The sequence below is a fragment of the Rana temporaria genome, chromosome 4 (genome assembly GCF_905171775.1).
Source record: "Rana temporaria chromosome 4, aRanTem1.1, whole genome shotgun sequence".
In the NCBI taxonomy this organism is placed as follows: domain Eukaryota; kingdom Metazoa; phylum Chordata; class Amphibia; order Anura; family Ranidae; genus Rana; species Rana temporaria.
Genome location: NC_053492.1, coordinates 423,749,795 through 423,768,190, shown reverse-complemented (window position 1 = coordinate 423,768,190; position 18,396 = coordinate 423,749,795). Strand labels below are relative to the sequence as shown.

Here is an 18,396-nt window from a genome sequence, read left to right as displayed (position 1 = left end):
AAAACAAACAAATTTTTCGGCAGTGCACATGTCTACATGTGACTCAAAATGTATTGATGGCAACTAACCTTTAGAGGATTTCAACACCCATGGCGGAACTTATGTTTATAGCTAAAATTTAGGGGGGAAAATGATCCCTCCACTTCAAGGGTTTTATATAGAAGGAACATACTGTACTTACTATGTTTCTCACTGCCTTGGGTTTCCTCCCCGCTGTACAACCAGTCCTGTGAAGCTTCTTCTGATTGCTGCTCCATCAATCACAGGCACTCTGACATCACAAACAATGCCGGACCAGCAGTCCAGCACTATAAGTGAGGACGCTGATGGCCCTCCCTCAACCCAGAGCGCTGGCTACTGGAGAATAGAAGGATAAGATAACTATAATTGCTTTCTCTGTTTCCTGTGGAAAAAAATTGAATTTACCCTTGCAGTCCTGAGGGAGAGCTCCACTGCAAGGGTCACTTTTTCCCAAGATCAGGTAAATTCAACCATTTTTCTAGTCCAGGCGTGAAGTTGAAAGAAGAATTGCTGTAGATAAACGACACTAATTTCATAGTCTAGTTAAAGCTGACTTGTCCTTAAAAACAAACACTTGGGTGTATATTATTTAGTACAGTGTGATGTGACAAAACAATTAACCACTTCAATACCAGGCTTTAAAACCCACCTCCATACCGGGCCTTTTCTGGCACTTACCTCCTACATGTACAAATCATCATTCTTTTGCTAGAAATTTACTCAGAACCCCCAAACATTATATATGTTTTTTTAGCAGACACCCTAGGGCAGTGATGGCAAACCTTGGCACCCCAGATGTTTTGGAACTACATTTCCCATGATGCTCAACTACACTACAGAGTGCATGAGCATCATGGGAAATGTAGTTCCAAAACATCTGGAGTGCCAAGGTTCGCCATCACTGCCCTAGGGAATAAAATGGCAGTCAAAATGTATTAAAAAATGTTGCTTGTCTTGCAAAACGCTCTCAAACCAAGGTTTTACTGTACCTGCTTTGCAGTAGTCCCTGCACTTTCTTGGTAGTTGCTTAGCTGCCAAAGAGCACTGTGAAATGGATGACAAAGTGGGCCTAAAGATTAAAGCTGCCTGAATTTAGGTCTACTTTAAGAAAAAGGCTCAATATAACAGCATTTTCTAAATGTTTGTGATCTATGTGTGTGCTATTTACCTTTGGAGGTTGGAATAACAAGAAGTAGAGTATCGTGCCTCTAGGACCCCACCTGTCCTCCCTTGTTTTGGGACTCTAGTAAAGTTGTATTATAATCTTCCACCTATGGAACACTAAACATTACTAAGGTTGGCCATCTTGTATTTTTGGAACCACCCTATACTATTTCCATTAGAACTGAAGAAGTGGCTTGAAGAAGCTACAAAATGTCTTCAACATTACAGAACAAGGCCAGCTGTATGTGACTAACTACTACTAGCTATTTCTATGGTGATTTTACATACTTTCACCTCTCGCGTAATATTCTTCAATCAACATCTGTCTTGACACATTCCAAGATTGGATTTTAACTCCGGTTTTATTAAAAGCACAATCCCCTCTAGGTGGTCTATATAAAAGACAAATGCCTCAAGCTGTCTTGCATACACATGGACACACCAAATTCTGACCGTTAAAAACACAGTGACGTACAACACTACGACGAGCCTAGAAAAATAAAGTTTAACGCTTCAGAGCATGCGCCAAGTTGTTTCCGAGCATGCGTGTTTTTTTTTCTCAGTTGGAATTCCATACAGACGAACGGATTTTCCAATAGAAATAGATTGGTGGACAGATATTTTACTTAAAGTGGGATTCCACCCGCGATTCTTTTTTTAAAAGTCAGCAGCAACTAACACTGTAGCTGCTGACTTTTAATAAGGACACTTACCTGTCCTAGTCGCCTGCGATGTCGGTCCCCCAACGGCGATCGCTCAGTCCTGGCAACTACATCTTTACTAAGGGCGCGTACACACGGTCGGTCCAAACCCATGAAAACGGACAGAAGAACCTTTTCATCGGTCCAAACCGATCGTGTGTGGGCCCCATCGGTCAGTTATCCTTCAGTCAAAAGTTTTAGAACTAGCTTTAAAATTGAACCGATGGACGACTAACCGTTAGGTCAAAACCGATGGTTAGTATGCAAAAGCATCGGTTAAAAACCCGCGCATGCTCAGAATCAAGTCGACGCATGCTTGGAAGCATTGAACTTCATTTTTCTCTGCACGTCGTTGTGTTTTACGTCACTGCGTTGGATTTGATCGTTTTTTTAACTGATGGTGTGTAGGCACATCAGACCATCAGTCAGCTTCATCGGTTAACCGATGACAACGGTCCTTCGAGGCGTTCTCATCGAATGGACTGATCGTGTGTACGCGGCCTCAGGGAAACGGGCAGTAAGGCTTCACTGTCCGTTTCCTGCTGCGCATGCGCAACGCTTTGTGACTGGGCGACTGACTCCTGGGATGCACACAGTTCCCAGAAGGCAGCGCGGTTCATTCACCAGAAGACACAGCGACAGAGGACGAGGTAGAAGATCCACCGCGGTGGAAGAAGAGGCAGAAGAGCTACTTCCGCATAGCAACCGCCTTTTCTGGTGAGTATACAATTATTATTTTTTTTAATTATTTTTTTTCTATTTCTTTTAAGATTTTTTTTGGGGGGGGGGAACAGGTGGAACTCCACTTTAAGTTGCATTGTGTGAGAGAACTTCTGAAGTCTCTGCAGTCTCTGCAGAGGTTCTATTATACCCAGTTCTCATCCAATCATTACAGTCAATGCTCCGATTATGCCATGTACACACAACATTAAAGTATCTTAGAAGGGCAAGGAGACTGTCAAACCCACAAACCTCTACTGACTTTGATGACTGTCATCAGCTATTAGGGGATCTACATTTATCACTATGGGACACATTATACTGTATATTAGTACTGGTCCAATGCTAAAGCAGACTCAAAAGCAATTCACATTTCTTTATGTTGGGTGGATGTTGAATACTTGCACCCTGTTATTTAAAATATAAATGAAGTAAATCTTGTTTTCTAGAATCACTATGATTTTGGGATGAGAGCCATCAAGACGGTTCTAGTTGTGGCTGGCCAGAAAAAACACGACTTGGAGACCAGGTTGGAATAGAAACATGACTATTGTACTGTGAGCTTTATTTAAATAGACCATGTCACACTTGTGTAATTGATAGCTTATATCCCTAATCTATACATTGCGGTTCAATATAATGCTATCAAACATACATACTTTATTATCTTTTACTTTTATAATACAGATTGGAAGCCAGCATTGTGGATATTTAAAGTGGGGGTTCACCCAAAAATACATTTTTAACATTACATTACATTCAGCCGAGTTGTCCTAATGACAATCGGCTGTTTTTTTTTAAATTTTTCCCCGTACATACCGTATTTTCACCGCCGCTTCCGGGTATGTCTTCTGCGGGACTGGGCGTTCCTAATTGATTGACAGGCTTCCGACCGTCGCATACAGCGCGTCACGAGTTGCCGAAAGAAGCCGAACGTCGGTGCGGCTCTATACAGCGCCTGCGCACCGACGTTCGGCTTCTTTCGGCAACTCGTGACGCGCATTATGCGACAGTCTGAAGCCTGTCAATCAATTAAGAACGCCCAGTCCCGCAGAAGACATACCCGGAAGCAGCGGTGAAAATACGGTATGTACGGGGAAAAAAAAAAACCAACCGATTGTCATTATGACAACTCGGCTGAATGTAATGTTAAAAATGTATTTTTTGGGTGAACCTCCGCTTTAAACAGAAAGAGATGTATCTGTCTATATAGGCTGCAAACAGCTTCATACTTGCAATACAATAACCTGTTGGCTTTTGCTGGTTTCTTCTGTCTAGATTTCAAATCAATTTTCTAATTTTTGAAAACAGTTAGTAAACAGGGGTAGGGTTTAAATCTCTCTCTTTTTGCTATCAGTCCTTTCATGTGCTATAAAACCCCATTCATTGAGTGAGTGCTAATCTCTCTAGGGGAGTCACAGACAGAACAAACTTAATTAAACTACAGTGCCTTGAAAAAGTATTCATACCCCTTGAAAATTTTCCACATTTTGTCATGTTACAACCAAAAACATAAATGTATTTTATTGGGATTTCATGCGATAGAGCAACACAAAGTGACACATAATTGTGAATTGGAAGGAAAATGATAAATGATTTTCATTTTTTTTTACAAATAAATATGTGAAAAGTGTGGGGTGCATTTGTATTCAGCCCCCTGAGTCAATACTCTGTAGAACCCCCTTTTCGCTGCAATTACATCTGCAAGTCTTTTTGGGGATGTCTCTACCAGCTTTGCACATCTAGAGAGTGACATTTTTGCCCATTCTTCTATGCAAAATAGCTCAAGGTCTGTCAGATTGGATGGAGAGCGTCTGTGAACAGCAATTTTCAAGTCTTGCCACAGATTCTCAATTGGATTTAGGTCTGGACTTTGACTAGGCCATTCTAACACATGCATATGCTTTTCCATTCCATTGTAGCTCTGGCTGTATGTTTAGGTTCATTGTCCTGCTGGGAGGTGAACCCCTGCCTCGTTTCGAGTCTTTTGCAGACACAAACAGGTTTTCTTCTAAGATTGTCCTGTATTTGGCTCCATCCATCTTCCCATCAACTATGACCAGCTTCCATGTCCCTGTTGAAGAAAAGCATTCCCACAACATGATGCTACCACCACCATGTTTCACGGTAGGGATGGTTTGTTCAGGGTGATGTGCAGTGTTAGTTTTTCACCACACATTTGCGTTTTGCTTTCAGGCCAAAAGTTCAAATTTGGTCTCATCTGACCAGAGCACCTTCTTCAACGTTTGCTGTGTCCCCCACATGGCTTCTCGCAAACTGCAAACCGGATTTCTTAGGGCTTTCTTTCAACAATGGCTTTCTTCTTGCCACTCTTCCATAAAGGCCAGATTTGTGGAGTGCACCACTAATAGTTGTCCTGTGGACAGATTCTCCCACCTAAACTGTGGATATCTGCAGCACCTCCAGAGTTACCATGGGCCTCTTGGCTGCTTTTCTGATTAATGCTTTCCTTGCCCGACCTGTCAGTTTAGGTGGACGGCCATGTCTTGGTAGGTTTGCAGTTGTGCCATACTCTTTCCATTTTCCGATGACGAATTGAACAGTGCTCTGTGAGATTATCAAAGCTTGGGATATTTATTTATAACCTAACCCTGCTCTAAACTTCTCCACAACTTTATCCTTGACCTGTCTGGTGTGTTCCTTGGCCTTCATGATGCTGTTTGTTCACTACAGTTCTCTAACAAACCTCTGAGGGCTTCACAGAGCAGCTGTATTTATACTGAGATTAAATTATACACAGCTGGACTCTATTTACTAATTGGGTGACTTCTGAGGGCAATTGGTTCCACCAATACAAATGTAAGCCACACTTTTCAGATATTTATTTATAAAGAAAATTTGTAAACCATTTATAATTTTCCTTCAACTTCACAATTATGTGCCACTTTGTGTTGGTCTATCACATACAATCCCAATAAAATACATTTATGTTTTTGACTGTAACATGATGAAATGTGGAAAATATCAAGGGGTATGACAACTTTTTCAATGCACTGTACAAACATTAAAAACAAAAATATTGGCTGGGATTGGACTTTGAAAATTGACCTGAAGTTTAAATTGACTTTGGCCTCATTCACATCATGGGTTGTATTAATGTTCTGTTGCTTTTAGATGCACTGCATTAAGAAAGTTCATTCATTTTGAATGGGCTGGCAGCACACCCTAACGCTTTAAAAATAGACAAGACCCCCCCTTTTTCTTTTTATCGCAGTGCACTACAATGCATGGCAGATACGGACTCCCCGCCTGTTCCCTCAGCTGTGACAAAAGACTGGGACTGTGTGAGATGGTGCATTTCCTTTGATTGGCTTTCTCTACTAAAACAGCCAGTCAAAGCATCCACCTCACACAGATCTGGTCCATTGCCATGGGTGACTGAACAAAAGTAATGCCACTGGTACAGAGGTAGGTATCTGGAAGGCTTTTTTTTCAATAGCAGCCTCAAGGCGGCCTGCTTCAAGGGAACCATATCAAAATAGCTATTATCTGGCACAGCCAAGACTTGCATTAGCTTAGGTTAACGGCTCAGTGACTCAGTGGTAGCCTCCAGCATCGGATCCACTCCTCGGCTGTAACAGATAACAGCTTTCCTTCCAGCATCCCTTTAAAAAAAATTAATAGTGATGAGCAGGTTTAATAGAATAATCAGCTTGTGGCATAGAGGGAAACGTCAAGGTCTGCACACCTGCTAATTCCATCAAAAGCATAAATAGCAGAAAAAAAGTTCCACTGAGGCTACTGCTTTGTGATCTAGGTTTTAGCAGTCAAACCAAAGCTGATACTGCAATAAACCACAAATGTGCCAGCAAAGCGAAATATTAATATGTATGTGAGGGGAAACTGCTCCTGTTAAAAATAACTTAAAAATCCGGACAAATGAGGATCAGCTGAGACTAGAATATGGTCTGACATGATATGGGGGTTGTGCTGCCTGAGCTATCCCACATAGTTGCATCTCTTCCCATGTCATGGGGCATCTTATAAACAGAAGGGTTTCCTTCACTGTATGTGTGTGTGTGTATGCATGTGTGTGTATATATATGTATATATATATATATATATATATATATATATATATATATATATATATATATATATACAAAAAATAAAGGGACAATTTGAAAACATATCAGATCTCAACAGGCAAAAATCTCATGCTGGATATCTATACTGATTTGGACTGGGTAATGTGTTCGGAATGAAAGGATGGCACATCATTTGATGGAAATGAAAATTATCCACCTACAGAGGGCTGAATTCAAAGTGAAAAAATTATGCAGCAAGCTAGTCCATTTTGCTGAAATTTCATTGCAACAACTCAAAAAGGTAGTAGTTTGTATGGCCCCCCAAGTTCTTGAGACGACGGATGGTGTCCTGGGGTATTTCCTTCCAGATCTGAGCCAGAGCATCACTGAGCTCTTGAACAGACTGAGGTGCAACCTGGCGGCACCGGATGGACCGAAACATAATGTCCCAGAGGTGTTCTTTTGGATTTAGGTCAGGTGAACGTAGGGGCCATTCAATTGTATCAATTTCTTCATCCTCCAGGAACTGGCTGCATGCTCTCGCCACTTGAGGCCGGGAATTGTCATGCACCAGGAGGAACCCAGGACCCACTGCACCAGTGTAGGGTCTGACAATGGGTCCAAGGATTTCTTCCCGATACCTAATGGCAGTCAGGGTGCCATTGTGTAGCCTGTAGAGGTCTGTGCGTCCCTCCATGTATATGCCTCCCCAGACCATCACTTACCCACCACCAAACTGGTCATGCTGAACGATGTCACAGGCAGCATAAAGTTCTCAGCCGCTTCTCCAGACCCTTTTACGTCTGTCACATATGCTCAGGCTGAACCTGTTTTCATCTGTGAAAAGAATGGGGCACCAGTGGCAGACCTGCCAATTCTGTTGTTCAATGGAAAATGCCAATCACAGTGTCCGGCAGTGAGCACAAAGCACACTAGAGAATGTCGGGCCCTCAGGCCACCCCCATGAAGTCTGTTTCTGAGTGTTTGATCAGAGACATTCACACCAGTGGCCTGCTGGAGGTCATTTTGTAGGGCTCTGGCAGTGCTCATCCTGTTCCTCCTTGCACAAAGGAGCAGATACCGGTCCTACTGATGGGTTAAGGACCGTATACAGCTCTGTCCAGCTCTCCTAGAGTACCTGCCTGTCTCCTGGAATCTCCTCCATGCTCTTGAGACTGTGCTGGGAGACACGGCAAACCTTCTGGCAATGACACGTATTTATGTGCCATCCTGGAGGAGTTGGACTGCCTGTGCAACCTTTATAGGGTCCAAGTATCGCCTCATGCTACCAGTAGTGACACTGACCCTAGCCAAATGCAAAACCAGTGAAAAACCGCCAGAAAAGATTCCAGATTTGGAGGTCGTCTCAGTATTGCCCATCTACTGCACCTCTTTTTAATTAACAGCAAAGCAGCTAAAACTGATTAACAACCCCCTCTGTATACACCCCTCCCCCTCTGCTACTTAACTGACCAGATCAATATCCCAGGAGTTCTGATTCAAAAGTGTTCCTTAGATTTTTTTGAGCAGTGTATGTGTGTATATATATATATATATATATATATATATATACATACACGCAGTTGTGCTCATAAGTTTACATACCCTGGCAGAATTTATGATTTCTTGGCCATTTTTCAGAGAATATGAATAACACAATTAACTTTTCTTTCACTCATGGTTGGTGTTTACTCTTTTTTAATCATAATGGCAACAGAAACTACCCAAATTACCTGATCAAAAGTTTATATACTCCAGTTCTTAATACCTTGTATTGCCCCCTTTAACATCAATGACAGCCTGAAGTATTTTGTGGTATTTGTGGATGAGGCTCTTTATCTTTCTTCTCAGATGGTAAAGCTGCCCATTCTTTATGGCAAAAAGCCTCCAGTTCCTGGAAATTCTTGGGCTGTCTTGCATGAACTGCATGTTTGAGATCTTCCCAGAGTGACTCAATGATATTGAGGTCAGGAGACTGAGATGGCCACTCCACAACCTTCACTTTATTCTGCTGTAGCCAATGACAGGTTGACTTGGCCTTGTGTTTTGGATCATTGTCATGTTGAAAAGTCCAAGTACGTCCAATGCGCAGCTTCCTGGCTTATGAATGAAAATGTTCCTCCAGTATGTTTTGATAACATACTGCATTCATCTTGCCAACAATTTTGACCAAATTTCCTGTGCCTTTGTAGTTTTACACATCCCCAAAATATCAGGGCTCCACCATCGTACCTTTCATCATAGGCCTTGTTGACTCCTCTCCAAATGTAACGTTTATGGATGTGGCCAAAAAAGTTTAATTTTGGTCTCATCACTCCAAATGACTTTGTGCCAGAAGTTTTGAGGTTTGTCTCTGTGCTTTTTGGCGTATTGTAAGCGGGATACTTTGTGGCATTTGTGTAGTAATGGCTTTCTTCTGGCGACTCGACCATGCAGCCCATCTTTCTTCAAGTGCCTCCTTATTGTGCATCTTGAAACAGCCACACCACAAGTATGAGACCTGTATTTCACCTGAAGTTATTTGTGGGTTTTTCTTTGCATCCCGATCAATTTTCCTGGCAGTTGTGGGTGAAATTTTAGTTGGTCTACCTGACCGTGGTTTGGTTTCAACAGAACTTCTCATTTTACACTTCTTGATTAGAGTTTGAACACTGCTGATTGGCATTCTCAATTCCGTTGATATCCTTTTATATCACTCTCCTGTTTTATACATTTCAATTACCTTTTCCTGCAGATCCTTTGACAATTCTTTTGCTTTCCCCATGACTCAGAATCCAAAAACGTCAGTGCAGCACTGGATGAAAGATGCAATGGTCTGTCAGGAGTCCAGAAACTCATTGACCTTTTATACACACACACTGATTACAAGCAAACAGATCACAGGCGAAATGGTTACCTTTAATAGCCATTCAAACCCCTTTGTGTCAACTTTTGTGCATGTTATCAGGCCAAAATCACCAGGGTGATTTTATCAGGGTAATTTGGGTAGTTTCTGTTTTCATTATGATTTAAAAAGAGTAAACACAGTTGATTGATATTAACTTGCTTCAGGAAAAACACTAACCATGAGTGATAGAAAAGTTTTTGTGTTATCATTCATATTCTCTGAAAAATAGCCAAGAAATCATAAATTCTGCTAGGGTATATAAACTTATGCGCACAACTGTGTAATATATATTACACCATCTATGGCCGACTTTACTTGACCTTGACAGCTGGGGCTCTCCTCCACTCCCAGAATGTGAACAGGCCCTTTGGGTCCCCATGTATATTGCAGGCCTGCTGGTACTGTACAAGATGATGTTAGCAAGGGGATGGTCGCACAACTGACAAAGGGCAGCAGCTTCATGGAATCAGTCATCTGATTGGGAGCAAGCCTGCAGTAGCAAGGAATATAATTAGAACTGTTGTGCCATATGCCTAATCTGTAGAATAATCTGAGAACTATATAATTAAAGTGTGTCTAATGCCAAAATATTTATTTTAGTTTTGAATAGAGAAGGAAAGGGTTAAAACGCCCAAGATTTTCTAATTTTAGGTCTCACCGGGACAGGTGTCCCCATGAGATTTCTTTTCTATTCCTGCGTTGCTGACAACTGTAACATCTTGGATTTGTCATCACTGTCTATGCTGAAGACAACAGTCACCGGGGCAAAGCAGACAGCAATATAAACCGGACAGGGGTTTTAACATTTCCTGCATCTGTGTTTTGACTTTAGATACACTAAAATAAAAATATTTGTAGACTGACCACCGGAGAAACTGTATTTAAATTGGTTTTTTTCCACCTGCTTAAAAGCTTAAGTTTAGAACTGGAAAATCTCTAGCATTTCCTTTTAGTGTTGGAGCATGTTTGCTCTCCTCTACCTCACACACATTTGTATTGGTCAAGGAGGCAACCCATCATAGGCCAACCATATTGTACATTATACAATTTTCTTGCTCGATTTCCTTCAGCGTTGCCTTCAAACTATGTAGTGCAAGGACCTGTCTGATTGCATGCAAATTGAAAGTGTTTAGGTTTGACCTCCATATTATATGGTTTTGGTAAAGCTAAAGAAAAATTGTACAAGAAAATTGTATAATGTATGGCCAGCCATAGTGATGGACCAATAAAAATGTGGGAACAGAGAAACTTTAAGGCTACTCTGTCTTCACTTTCCGATTGGCTCATCACTATGATGCCTTCTTGACCAGTAGGAATATGTGTGCAACAGAACTGAGCAGACAGGTTTCTGACACTAAGCCCAGGTTCACACTGGGCTGCGGGAATGAAGCTGTGCGAGTTCAGCTGAACTCGCACGATTTCACTCCTGCTGGCAGTCCTGATTTCGGCCGCGATAACAGAGACATCTGTGCAGGTTTATGAATAGATGTCAATGTAAATCGCATCCTGATATCGCAAAAAGTAGTACAGAAACTACTTTTTTAAATCTGTGCAGCGCCGCAGATGTGGCGTCGCACCGATTAGGATGGTGTCATTGCCGGCAAATGCCGCTGATTTGACATGCGATTTGACATGTCAAATCACACCAATGTAAACCAGAGTTAAAAGGAAATGCCACAGCTTTTCCAGTTCAAAATGTCTGACTTTTGGCCATAGCAGAAATAATGAAAGCAGAAATGTGCACCTCCAGCTGCCAAAGCTTTATATCCTAATGGATTTATATCAACCACTGTCAAGAGAATATGCACTCCTAATGATTAATTTGTGAACCTCTGCATCTAATCGATTGAGCTCCTGCGTCCATACGCCCTTCATAGATCAGAACAGATATTACAATTCTGCTGTTGACTTATTGGTTAGGCCATAAATTGTCATTACTTCCATTACTAAAGTAGCACATACAGTATTCTTCTTTTTTCACTGTGTAGACAGTCTTGTGGTCTGCTATGTCTATAGTTACACCAGTAAAAAATTAAGGGATTTGCACTAGAGAGGGACCCGTTAAATTTGTTTAAGACAGTATAGGCAATACAGGAAATCAAAGATGTAGAAATGTGAAATGACACATAAATTGCAAAATGCAATGACTGTTGAAAAATTGCTTTGTTTCCACCAATATATAAGCAATGTATTTGCAGGGCTGAGGAAAGCCCATGTGCACCCTGCAGGAGAACAGTTAACTGAAATCATTCTTTTCCATCACAACCAGAGAGAAGAAATCTCACCTATCTGCTGATGATGAGGCCTTAATTGTTATTACTGCGCTAAAGGAAGCTAATCTGCCCAAATTTTTGGCTGAAGACGTTCCACTCTTTGAAAGCATCATGGCTGACCTGTTTCCGGGTGTCGTTTTTGAAAAAGCAAATACCAAGAGATTAGAGGTAGTAATTAGAATTTCTGAATATTAAAACCGTTTCTATTGCTGCTGCCATACACAACTGCACATAAATGGTAAAAGTTATTTGGTAAAGATTAACTCTACTTTAGTGAAAACAAAATATAGTGGGTAAAAAAAAAAAATATTGCATATACCATTGCTATACAAGCCCTATTGTAATTTAATGTTATAAAAAATTGCCCTTTTTCAAACTGTAGCCACTGTAATCCTCTAAAAAGTCAGTGCAGTTTGGCTCTTGGAGGTGTTTTGTACAGTTCCTGCTCATGCAAAGAACTCTGCAATAAAATACAAATCAGGTATAAGGCATCCTCTGCAACAAAAATACAATTTTTGGTGAGATACTCCCAAAGGCTTAATCTCATCTAAAGGTAAACAGACACTGTGGCTTTTCTCATCAAAGCACTCCAAGTGCACTAGCTGATTAAAATTAATTAGTCGCTCCCATTCAGAACCAGTATCCAGGAAACATAGTTGGACAAACAGTTTTTACTTTAGTGCAACAATATCTAATCTGTAACAAAACTTATTAAAATCTGTGCAATATACATTGATCACCCAGGGGAGAGTTTTTTCTTTAAAAAAAATGTAACTACATTTTCAGTTTAACCGCTTGAATCTCCAGACCCTTTCCCCCTTAGTCTTCTTCAGATCTCAGAATGTTTTATTCGTTTCTGGAGATGTTTAGTTTCTGTTTTTGGGGAGGGGAGCAGATAGGGCTTTAATTTTGGTAGGGGATTTGTAAACATATACTTTTTATTTAAATGAAACAATAAAAATGAGCAAAATAGCATTTTCCTGTACTTTCCCCCCCCCAAACACAAAATGTACACAAATTAGTCACCTCAAGGTACTAAGCCAAACATATAAGTTACAAAGTCTTAAATTTATATCACATAAGCAAGATTTTTATGTGACATAACAAAAGAGTGAAGCTCAAAACAATCCTATGTGTTTTACTTTAGGTAAGCTGTATTCCTCCATTGACGCTATCTTGCGACGCACATGGGGAAAAATATATTTTTGTGTAACTTGGTAGGATAACATTAAGATAAGACCAAGTTGGTTTGGCAAGGACAAACTTTGTTAGCATTTTGCACTTGTGCATTAAATGCAAATGTCATCCAACGTCATTGTTGGGGCCTGGAAAATAATATAGATCCCTCCTATGCAACTTTGCATCAACAAATCACTAACAGTCATGTATTGCTGGCTGCAATCAGCCAGCAATAGATCAGTATAGCAGGGATCTATTGCAGCAGGGAGATGCTGGACAGAGCTGAAACAGCTCTGTCCCAGTCTCCATACTAAGAGGAAGTGCCACAAAGTAACTACATTCCTACAGAGAAGAAATATTGCCTATCTGTTGACAATGAGGCACCAATTATTTTTACTGCCTGAAAGAAAGCTAATCTTCCCAAAATTTTTGCTGAAAATATTTCACTTTGTGAAAGCAACATAGCTGACCTACTAAAGTTTACATGGATCTGCTATAAACACTCTGTGCAGTGATCTAGGAGCTGACAGCCAATGGTTTCAGCCTGAACATCATCCGGAACCTGCCAGAGCTACTAATTCCCAGTATTGTCTTAAAACAGTGCTAGGACAAATAGCCGCTGTCCTAGTGCTGTGTTAGAGCAAATACTTGGGACTCAAGAATTAGTGACATATATTACAGGCACAGTTTTCTTTAGAAAGCTGCCACAAGCTGAGTAATAAAGCCTGTCCTCTTGCTCTGTGTAATAGCAGTGGTTTCTCTGCAGAGGTTTGACACAACCTGTTGAGTCAGAGCTAATCAGCCCATGTGCATGCAATAGTGCTTGACTGGTTCAGATTGCATACCCTCCCTCCCAGTCAGAGTGTGGCTGCGCTGGAGATTGCGAGAGGCTGATAACAAAATAAGTTCAATATTTGCACTAGCTCCATTTAAAACATGAAGTTAAAGTGTTACTAAACCCACAACAGTAAAATCAGTCTGTATATGCAGTAAAGCATGCTTCTTATACTCACTGTGGAACCTAAGGGAGTTAATCCCAGTGACACCCCGTCCATTGAGGGCACACGGCGCCGCCTCCCCTATCCATGGCTCAATTTTTTTTTTAAGCATTGATTAGAGCCAGAGGCTATAATAGGCTTCAAAATAGGGTGGGTTCAGGCACAGAGAGTGTGCTCACAGCCCACCCAAGTGTGTAAGAATAGCAAATGAATATTCGCTATTCTAACACTGATCCTCCTCACGGCCAATCAGGAAGCGAGTCTGAAACTGGTCACCCGATTGGCTGAAAGGACAGGCGATCCTATTGAACGCCTGTGAGGAGGAGATGCACGGAAGCCGCCACGATCGCCACCTAGTTGGGTAAGTGCCGGACTGACCAGCAGATGGCAGGCAGGCCGGCGAGCTGGCGGGGGGTTTGTGGTTAAGTGCTGCATCCCCCCCACCAAAAAAAAAAAAAAAACACCAGCCGCCACTGGTTAATCCTCTGCATTGTGTAAGAAGGCAGTTTGATCCTGTCTTCTCTGTTCCTCCCCTTTTAACACAGTCCCCAATTAATCTCCTAATAAGACAGAGGCTAGGGGACAAGCTGCACATGCTCAGTTTGATGTGTATTGCTAGAGAGTTGTTTTTTTTTTCTTGGGAGAGTGCATGTGATCAGCACAGTCAGGGCAAATCAGCACTGTCCAGACAGAGGGTCAGGGGTCCTACAGTCAGAGCAGAATGAAAACTTCTCCTACAAGCTTTAACCAGACACTGATAGAAGTCTCAAGACTGCTATATACTGCTGAGGAGAAAGGGTATTTAGCAGTTTATGAAATTGGTAGGGTAGGGGGCGCTACGTGCTAATATTTAGTAAGTTGTACCCTAATGACATATTATTACAAAAATACAGAAAAGTCCATGCATAATAAAGTGCAAATGTGCAAAAAAATAGATTTTTCAATATTCAATAAATTCCAAATGTAAACACTGGGTATGTGCAATAAACGTTGCTTGATGTGAAGAGGATCAGTGCTTGTAGAAGACCTTCACCATATAGTAAACATTGCACCAGACGTGATCAGATATAAGATGGCTCCTTACCAGCATTTGTTGACTCTTTAATTAAAAAGAAGTAAAATGCGCTTGTGTAGGAAACTCTATCCAAAAAGCCAGGGTTCCAGTAATGCAGTCAGATTTGGAGGTATATACACCGGAATGAGAAACCATAATAGTGTGATACTGTTTATTAAAACTTTTAAAAACATAGAAAATAGCCAAATGGCTCCTTACTGAATCTGGTGCCTCGATCCCGGCACTGAGGCTGAAAGCGTGGGTCAGTATTGAGAGAGGGTCTCCGTTGTAGTGTGCTGCAGCAAGGTAGCGTGCGTTTCACTGCCGACAACCAGCAGACCCGGAAGTTACGTTGGTGTGCGTGACTGGTATGCGCCTCAACGTACGTTTCGTTTGGATTACGTCATCAGGAAGCGTAACCTGTCACGTCGATTATGGATTTAAATACCCAGTAACCAAATTGAGTGATGGGTAGGGAGACGAATCGCAGCCTCAGTCCTGTTATCAAGCGCCGGAAGTATGTGAATTATCACAACAATAGGCGCTATGCAACCCACATACGATTGAACATTGGATCACAATTGGCAAAAAATATTTTAAAACATAGAATATAAAATATATAGATAACATCATGCACAGATAAACGGCCTATCAGTCCATGTCTAATGTCATCTACTAGTTTCCTACACAAGCGCATTTGACTTATTTTTAATTAAAGAGTCAACAAATGCTGGTAAGGAGCCATCTTATTTCTGATCACGTCAGGTGCAATGTTTACTATATGGTGAAGGTCTTCTATAAGCACTGATCGTCTTCACATCAAGCAACGTTTATTGCACATACCCAGTGTTTACATTTGGAATTTATTGAATATATTATTCTGGGACTTTTTTTGCACATTTGCACTTTATTATGCATGGACTTTTCTGTATTTTTGTAATAATATGTTATTAGGGTACAACTTACTAAATATTAGCACGTAGCGCCCCCTACCCTACTAATTTCAAAATACTGTTCAGGCCACTGATTTTAGGGAGGCTGCTTCCAACATATGTTATTAATTTAATAATTTTTTACACAATTAAAGGATTGCTAAAGGAATTTTTTTTTTTAGCTAAATAGCTTCCTTTACCTTACTGCAGTACTGGTTTCATGTCCTCATTGTTCGTTTTTGCTTTGAAGTTGCTGTAATTCTGCTGTGATCTCCACACTTCCTGCTTGTCTGGCTCCTTATGAAAAATCTCATGGCAGCTTTTCACTGTGGTCCAAGCTGTGTGTCTAAAACTCCTCAGAACCAATCAGATTAATTTTAAAAACAAAACACTGCCCTGGATTTGTTTGTTTTTGTTCTGTGGGTCTCTTTACTTCACAGAAACATGAAACCAGTTTAAAAACGAAAGTGAAACTAGAGGCACATTATATGATTGAATTTAATCTATTTTTAATCATTTTTAAAAGGAATCAGTTAACTTTTATGTCTCTATACCCTGTAAACAGTAATTTCAGCAAAAAAATGTGTTTTCCTTTAGTGACCCTTTAATTTTCAAATATAATTATTCACATATTTTGATATTGTGGTAACATACTATATTTTCGTGGCACGAGACTCATACCGATTCCATTTAGCAGTTTATATTTACTTACTAAAACTATTGCATGTCCATGTTCTGTGTACTGTGAAGACCAGATATAGTGAATGCAAGTTTCTGGGTTTAGTAACACTTTAATGTGTTAAAAAGGTCCCTGCAAGGCTGCATCGGATACTCCCTGCGGCCGATCCTAACTGTTGCAGATGTGGAGAATCCGAGGGCATCAACTTGCATGTCTATTGGTCCGATCCATGGGTTCAGGCCTTCTGGCAGTATGTGAACTGATTCAAGAACTCACTGGATTGTTCCTAGCGGATAACCTGACAGCCTGCCTCCTTCATCTCAGTCCATTTTTCAAAAGGAACTACAGCTGCTCCCTGTTGATTAATTTACTAAATGTAGCCAGAGCCTGTTTACAAGCCAAATGGAAGGATATAACTCAGTGGGGCAATTGGTTGCGGCAGTTAATGAGATAATGAGATAATTAAAATGGAAGACCTTACTTTGTCCCTTAGCAACAAGGGGAAAGGGTATCATAAGACCTGTTCTATTTGGTACAGTTTACATTCTTAGCTAGGTATAAGGAGGCCCAGTCCAAGTATAGGTCTATCCCCAAAAGTTGAGTTCAGTTGAATTAGCCCAAAAGATTATGTAATTTTGCCTATTTTGGTAATAGTGAGAGAGTCGAATGCCGATCGGAATTTCCGTCTGGATAAACTCCGACAAATTTTTCAGACTGAATTCCATTCAAGCTGTCTTGCATATACACTGTCACACCAAATTCCGACCGTCAAGAACGCAGTGACGTACAACACTACGACAACCCGAGAAAAATGAAGTTCAATGCTTCCGAGCATGTGTCGACTCTGAGCATGCGTGTTTTTTTCTCCATTGGAGTTCCATACAGACGAACGGAATTTCCGATTTTTTTCCGTCTGAAAAAAAGAGAACATGTTCTCTTTCTAAGTCCGTCGGAATTTCCGAAGGAAAAACTCAGATGGGGCACACACACGGTCGGAATATTCGATGAAAAAATTCCGTCTGACTTTTTTCTTGTTTAATATTTTTATTGAGTTTTGCATAAGAAAACAAGTTACAAATGCAGTATAAAGAATGCAAATATGGGATAAAGATCATAACAATAATGACTGAAATATCGGTAGAGTTTGGTGCTCAAATGCATGTTCATATTTATCAGATAAATACTGAAAAAATGCAAATGTCAGGTATAAGGGACTAAAGAAAATAATAAAAAAAAGGACTAAACCTTATATCAGGCTTAGCGAGCCTCCGGACCACCCATCCACCCCTAATGGGTTCAAACTGTGGATGGGAGGGGGCACGTGAGAGGAAAGATAAATAAATAAAATATGAGAAAGCTAAAGTCCCAAGAAGATAAATATAGTTATCGTGACATACAAGAAAAGGAGCATACATCTCCTGTGCGTTGTTTCTGAAATACCTGAACTGACCCTAAAAAAATGGGTCATATTAATAAAGGAATCTATTAGGTAAATAGTCCAAACTCTAAATTATACCGTCTGACTTTTTTCATCGAAAATTCCAATTGTGTGTACGAGGCATAAAGGCCCCCTTTCCTCTTTTTTGTTGATCTGTTGCAACTGCTGCAAAATTTCCAATGCTTTGGATTATGGAAGAACACCTGGGGGCAGATCCACAAAGATCTTCCTATCTTTAGGCAGGCGTAGCGTATCTAAGATACACTACGCCGCGGTAACTTACTTTTTCTTCTTGTGAATC

At 40.7% G+C, this 18,396-nt stretch overlaps 1 protein-coding gene across 1 annotated transcript in view; it reads left to right on the top strand.

The window, feature by feature from the left end:
- Nucleotides 1-18,396, top strand: part of DNAH14 (dynein axonemal heavy chain 14) — a 340,790-nt gene that overhangs the window by 170,434 nt on the left and 151,960 nt on the right. The window contains 2 exon segments of the mRNA XM_040347836.1: nt 3,056-3,135; nt 11,812-11,983. Coding sequence (XP_040203770.1) covers nt 3,056-3,135; nt 11,812-11,983 — 252 coding nt within the window.